The 7,394-nt window shown below is 32.4% G+C and overlaps 1 protein-coding gene across 1 annotated transcript; it reads left to right on the top strand.

Annotated features, from left to right (window-relative positions):
* The first annotated feature begins 1,171 nt into the window (after window positions 1–1,171).
* Window positions 1,172–6,810, top strand: LOC120067969 (putative RNA-dependent RNA polymerase 1). Its single transcript, XM_039019627.2, has 5 exons — window positions 1,172–1,294; window positions 2,223–2,775; window positions 3,305–5,136; window positions 5,361–5,511; window positions 5,656–6,810. The coding sequence occupies exons 2-5, from the start codon at window positions 2,251–2,253 to the stop codon at window positions 6,499–6,501; spliced, it is 3,354 nt and encodes a 1,117-aa protein (XP_038875555.1). The 5' UTR covers window positions 1,172–1,294; window positions 2,223–2,250; the 3' UTR covers window positions 6,502–6,810.
* The last annotated feature ends 584 nt before the right edge of the window (window positions 6,811–7,394 follow it).

The following is a 7,394-nucleotide window of genomic DNA, read 5'->3' as shown; positions in this document are numbered from 1 at the left end:
AAAGGACAAATCTAAAATACTATGAAATAATTATTTAAAATAATGATCATTAGAATTTATTGTTTGGGGTGGTTTCTGTCAAAATTAGTGGTGGTGGTAAAAAATTATTGCCGGAATTGGTCAATGGTGATGGTGGTTGGACGTGGTTGTCATTAGTGGTAGTGGCCAAAGTTGATCCACAGAGAATGGTATGATAGCCGTGCGAATATAGTGTAGAACTGTAAAAGTGAGGTAGATGTCAATTTTAAGATCATCTTAGTCATTTTAAGAATTATACAAATTAGGAGGAAATTAATCATTAAACACTCAAAAATTATTTTTCTTAAAATTATTTCAAGTATTTATCCTAAACTAATTTGTGTCGTAAACTCTTCTTCTTTTTTTTTTTTAAAGTTATTTTAAATGTTTGTCAAATAATTATTTTTTTTAAAAAATTAATAAATGCTTGATAAATTAAATCAAAGTATACCCTGAAGCTTATAAGAATTAAATTGTTATACTAATTTATTAAACTATGTTTAGAGGTATATGATCAAAATACATTATAAAAACGAAATTATATGCTTTGAAGTAAGAGAAATAAACTAATGATATCGACAAGGAACTATTCAAAGGGGTCCATACAATCAGAAAATAATTGGTCACCTAGTGTAATGATTTTAGGAGTGGGTTTTATGTAAGTTTCCAACAACATTCCTATGCGATGTGCTGAAAATATTAAACAAAATTAAGTACAACATTTTTCCATCTCAAACGTGTGGAGCCCTCTGTATCTCTCTACTTGGACCCATTTAGAAAAGAGAGAAAAAAACAAGTGAGGTTCCTTGAAAAATTAATGTTAAGCTAAATATGGAAGAACAATACCTATCGATTAATATATAATTAAATTAACCTGCCTTTTCCAAAAAAAAAAATTATAAATTCTTCTAATATAATGTTGATAAAATTTAAAGAAATATTTAGAATTGTTTAAAGGTTTAGTTAGTAGAAATTTAATTATGAATGTAAAGTATTTATAATGATGTACTAAAAAATGACTTAAAGTATGTAATAAGAAAAAGGGGAAAAAGATTAATATGTAATAAAAAAAAAAAGATTAGTGAGGAGGAAGGAAGGAATAAACTTGGTTTAAAAGCCGGTGACTTTGACTCTTTGAGGACTTCACTAAATACTATAGTCTCCTTTCTATTCTCTATAAATTGCATATTTTTGGCTTCATATTTTCCCCCACAGCATTCTTCAATATACTTTTCTCAGTGCTTTGTTTTGCTTTATAGTGCTTCCACTTCTACAGGTTCTCTCTCACTCTCTTACTATTTGAATTGTTGTGATATGTACCAAAAAAAAATGTTATGTTTCTAAACATTTTTAAAAAACACACATGTCAGTTGGTCAAAAACATCATGTTTTACTTGTTAAATATGTATTGATATCTCAACTCTCATCCTATTCAAAGCAATATATATTTAAATTTGAAGATTCGATTTTTTCAAATTCTGACGGCTTAAAATTATATTGCACATAAAATATTTAAATGAGATCAATGATAGTTACTTATTTTTTCATTGGAATATCAATATATACATAACTCCCTCTCCATTATTTGAACGTCCTATCACTTATAGCAAGTGTTGACAACATTTCTCAATATATGTATTTTAGTTATTTATGAATAAGAGTTGTATTTATCTTCATGCATCTTCTTTATCATTAAATTGTAAATTTTTTTAGATATTCTTTAAAAGAAATAAAAAAATTGTCACTATCACGTCTACAATATACTTAAAGTATTCATTGTTAGTTCAAATAAGAACAAATTAAATAATAGGATGGAGATTTGTATAAGAAAAACATAATGTTTTGTACTTTTACTATGAAATCCTCCTCTGCTTTTTTCTTTACTAGTATACAAATTAGTATTATTACAAATTTTATAGTTGCCTACAAAGAATCTTTTTGAATAAATTTGATGGTGTGATTTTAAAGTTTTCACTTAATTGTCAAATTATAATTTTGTGTACGTAGTAAATTCGTTATGAATTTTTTCTATTGTAAAGTTATAGTGGACGACAAAGATTTGTCAATTTTTAATTATTTTTAAATGGATAGATCAAATGTCAATTATATCCCCGAATTGCACTAGTGAATATGAGCTCTCGAAATAATTTTGATGAACGTTACGTAAAACTTCATGCACGTTTCATATTTCATAAACTCTTCAGTTGAGAACACATCGGTACAACAAACAACATGGGAAAGACGATCGAAATTTACGGATTCCGGCCAGAGGTGACCGTTGACGAGGTGAAGGAATTTCTCGAGAATCACACCGGAGATGGAACGGTATTGACGGTGAGGATTTCGAAGCCCAAAGACGAAAAAACCCGATTCACATTCGTGACGGTTCGGTTCAAGAGCGAACTGGCGGCGGAGTACATAGTGGAGAAGGCAACAGCGGCGGAGAAGAAGCTGTGGTTCGGAAGTTCGTATCTGAAGGCTAGAGAAGTGGAGAGGGCGTCGCCGGCGAGAGGTGGCGGAGAAATGGAGAGAATGGAAGACGTGAAGGGGCACTTGGGAAGTCTAATATCGAAGGATAAAATGAGGGTAATTTGGGAAGGAGAAAATTGGAATGTGGAATTTGGAATTGGAGTTAGAAAATTAAGCTTTTATTTGAGTTATGAAGTTGAGTATAAAATGGAGCTTGCTTTTGAGAATATTTTGGGAGTTGAGTTTCGTTGCCCTCTCAATCAACCTTCCAAGTTTTTTCTCATTCAGGTTTGTTCTTCATTTTTGTTTTCATATGTTAAATTGTGATTCATTTTACAACCAAATCATGATTTTAAACTGCTGTTATATTTAGGTTTAAATACTTTTATAATATTCATTTTGATTCTTATAATTTTAATTTGAGTTCATTTTCATCTTTAATTTATTTGAAATTTGATTTTTTATTTAAAAAGTAACAATTTTGGTCCTATGAAAATGAAAATTAAAAGACTAAAATTGTCACTTTATAAAAGTAAAATGACTAAAACGAAACATTTTAAAAATATAATAATCAAAATGAACTAAAGTTTAAATATATAAATCAAAATAAAGGTATACATTGAAAATATTGAAACCAAAATGAATTAAACCCAAAAATACAAGAAAGGCTTACATTAACTTGTATAGTTTAAGATAAGTCACAGTAAAAAAAATATATATTTAATTTATAAAATATACTTATTGAATTATACTTCATTATAATCTGAGAGATATTTTAGGTCTATTATATGATATTAAATTTTGTTAAAATCGGCAGTTGCAGGGTGCTCCACGGATATTCAAGAAAAGTCGATCGTCATCTTCCTCTCGATTAAATTCCAACGAATTCTGTTTCCGTTGGATTAGGGATGTCGATTTCACTCCATCTTCATGCATTGGACAATCCTTTGCTCTATGCTTGGAACTTTCTCCTGGACATCACCTTCCCCCTTTCTTCCAAAATTTGGTTGGCTACAAAGAAACCTATGCTCCATTCATTCTCCAGACAGGTTCTTCTTTCTCTTCCATTTCAAATCTGGTTCCTATCATTACTCCACCTCGAGGCTTTGATATCTCTTATAAAACTTTGTTCAAAATCAATGCCCTAGTTCAACATGGCTATCTACCTGGACCAACGCTAGATGACGAATTCTTCCGACTAGTCGATTCAAGCAGATTTCGTCCTGACTATGTCGAACATGCCCTAGAAAAAATGTTTAATTTGAAGGAATGTTGTTATGAACCACAAAAGTGGCTCAAACACCATTACCTATCATTTTATACTTCTAATCAGCTTCCATGGAAACCTAATATTTCTTTGGATGATGGTCTGGTCTATGTGCACAGGGTTCAAATTACACCATCTAAAGTGTACTTCCGTGGTCCGGAAGCCAATCTTTCTAATAGAGTAGTTCGTCGCTTTATTGATGATATAGATAATTTTCTTCGTGTGTCTTTTGTTGATGAGGATTTGGATAAACTTCATTCAATTGATCTAGCTCCGCGTTCATCATCTGCTGGAAATAGTGAAAGGACTAGAGTTTATGATAGAATACTATCTGTCTTAAGAAATGGTATAGTCATTGGTGATAAAAAGTTTGAGTTTCTAGCTTTCTCGGCTAGTCAACTAAGGGAAAATTCTTTTTGGATGTTTGCTTCGAGGGAGGGGCTCAGTGCTGCAGATATCAGAGAATGGATGGGTGACTTTCGTGAGATAAGGAATGTGGCAAAATATGCTGCTCGACTTGGTCAATCTTTTGGCTCGTCTAGAAAAACTTTGTGTGTTGAAGAACACGAATTTGAAGTTATTCCTGATGTAGAAGTTGAAAGGAAGAAAACTAAGTATTGTTTCTCTGATGGGATTGGAAAAATATCTAAAACATTGGCTGAGAAGGTTGCTGAAAAATGTGGCTTGATCAGTCATACACCATCTGCCTTCCAGATTCGATATGCTGGATACAAAGGCGTTGTTGCTATTGACCCAACATTGAAAAAGAAATTGTCATTACGGAAGAGTATGTTAAAGTATATGTCGCTTGATACACAACTTGACGTTTTGTTATGGAGCAAATATCAACCCTGTTTTCTTAACCGTCAGGTGATAAACCTTCTGTCAACTCTTGGAATTAAGGACCGTGTTTTTGTGAAGAAACAAAAGGAGGCTATAGATCAACTAGATTCTATTTTAGAAGATCCATCAAAGGCCTTAGAAGTGTTGGAGTTAATGTCCCCGGGAGAAATGACTGGTATTCTGAAGGAATTGCTTTTGTTTTACAAGCCAAATGAAGAACCTTTTCTAAATATGATGCTACGAACATTTCGAGCGGACAAATTTTTAGATTTGAGAACAAAATCGAGGATCTTTGTTCCCAAGGGAAGAACAATGATGGGTTGCCTGGATGAAACTCGAACACTAGAATATGGGCAAGTGTTTGTCCATTGCTCTATCCCTGGAAGATCAAATGAAAGTAATTTTGTAATTAAGGGTAAAGTGGTTGTTGCTAAAAATCCATGTTTACATCCGGGGGATGTGCGTGTGCTCGATGCCGTTGACGTGAAAGCTTTGCATCATATGGTGGATTGTGTTGTTTTTCCACAGAAAGGAAAAAGGTAAGCAAGCTTATTATGTATGAATTGCTTATGTATTGAGCATCTATCACATATATATTTGTTATAAATTCATCCACTTTTCAGTTATTGTAAGTTTGCATGTAGTCATTTCCTTAAGATTTATGGTAAGATTACTCACATATATTCATTAGCCTATTTTTTATATCAATCTCTTTTATATAAGTTTTTGTTGTCCTTAACTAATATTTCTTATGTTACGTTAGACCTCACCCAAATGAATGTTCCGGGAGTGATTTGGATGGTGACTTGTACTTTGTTTGTTGGGATCCGGAGCTGACTTGTATTAAACCAGTTAAACCTATGAGTTACGAGCCTGCACCAACTATGCAGTTGGATCATGATGTCACAATCGAGGTGTGGTTTTAGGAAGTATTTATTTCTATTGCAATATGTACATCTTTCTTATTCATTTTGCATAAGTAAGATGTATACCAGATTTAAAAGCTTACAACCAATTCTACAATCAAATTTGAATTATATACGGTTGTTTTGAAACAGGAAGTGCAAGAATATTTGGCCAATTACATGGTGAATGATGGTCTTGGAGCCATTGCAAATGCTCATACTGTCTTTGCAGATAAGAACCCTAAGAAGGCAATGAGTACTGAGTGTATTAAACTTGCAAAACTGTTCTCCATTGCTGTTGACTTTCCAAAGACTGGTGTGCCAGCAAACTTGCCACGCAATCTTCGTGTCCACGAGTATCCAGATTTCATGGACAAGCCCAATAAGCCGACTTATGCATCAAATGGTGTTCTTGGGAAGCTTTTTCAAGGAGTGAAAGATGTTTCTTCTGATGTCAACACCCTCGAAATCTTCACTAGGGAAGTTGCTATCAACTGCTACGATCCAGACATGGAAGTAGATGGTTTTGACAAGTATTTGAGTGAAGCTTTTGATTACAAGACTAGGTATGACTTCAAATTGGGGAACCTTATGGATTATTATGGTATCAAAACAGAACCTGAATTAGTCAGTGGAAACATCTTAAGAATGGCAAAGTCTTTTGATAAAAGGAATGACTTGGAACAAATTACCTTTGCCATGAAGTCACTAAGAAAAGAGGCCAGGGCTTGGTTCAATGAGAAGGGAAGTAAGTCTACATATGACAACAGCAAAGGCGAAGAGGAAGAATATGCAAAAGCATCTGCGTGGTACCATGTCACGTATCACCCAGATTATTGGGGTCGTTATAATGAAGGTATGCAGAGAGATCATTTTTTGAGTTTTCCATGGTGTGTTGCTGACAAGCTTATTCAAATTAAAAGAGAGAAGACGTTATTGATGAGTTCTTCACCAATGTCGTCACTGATACACAAATTTGGCAGTTTGAGTTTATACTAACTTTTGGAGGCCAAGTTATATTTTGCATTCTGATCTTCTCTATATTTTTTTCTCGTGAAATATAATATCTTTAGGTAAACATCTAGGTTTAAATTTTCTTGGTCTTGTAATTTTATGAAGTTTTTAATAGGTTTTATATGCTCAAAGTGATTGTGATGAGATGATCAGAATGTTCAACATCTGGGTCCTTGAGTTCTAAGGATGATGGTGAGGAAGTTTTAATTTTATGTTCCTAATTAAAGAAATGTATTTTAGAGTTTTTTGTTTGAACTTTTATGCTTCATCAAATGATAACACTGAATTCAACAACCTTTTTCTAGAAGCAAGTTTGAGCTCTGGAAATATGGCTTATTTGTATCTTACATTTATATTTAGTATAATGGTTTTTGCTTTTTATCACTTAAAGAAAATTCATTCTGTGGTCTTTGAGACAAGTTGTTGTACTCTTAATTTTGGTTGTTATTGAACTGGACAATTTAGGGTTTTTATTCGGTTGAGATCATATTCTCTTAGTCCTAGAATACACAAATACGATACAATATAATACAATATAAGAATAGTTAAAAAAAAAAAAAAAACAAACAATTTTATCAAGTAGAGATATAGAAATAACATTCAACTTCAAAAGAATGAGTATATGTTAAAAATTCACAATTTAAGAAATTTATTAAAGTCGTATCATTTGAATCTCTCTAGGGTGGACATTAAGATTTTGTTTGGATTTATTTTCTTACCAAACTTCACTTCAATCCAACATAATTCACTTCAAACCAACAAAATATCAGTGTTATACTTTTGAGAACCTTATTGATTGATACGTATTCGTTCAAAGCATGCACCTCTGCCATTTTATCCTATTAATTATTTTTTTCTTTCTTCCTTTCAGAAGAGTA

Source organism: Benincasa hispida, chromosome 12 (genome assembly GCF_027475165.1).
Source record: "Benincasa hispida cultivar pf3 chromosome 12, pf3_genome.v1.1, whole genome shotgun sequence".
Lineage (NCBI taxonomy): Eukaryota > Viridiplantae > Streptophyta > Magnoliopsida > Cucurbitales > Cucurbitaceae > Benincasa > Benincasa hispida.
Note: the sequence above shows the minus strand (reverse complement) of the source record. Positions and strands in the feature narration are given on the sequence as shown.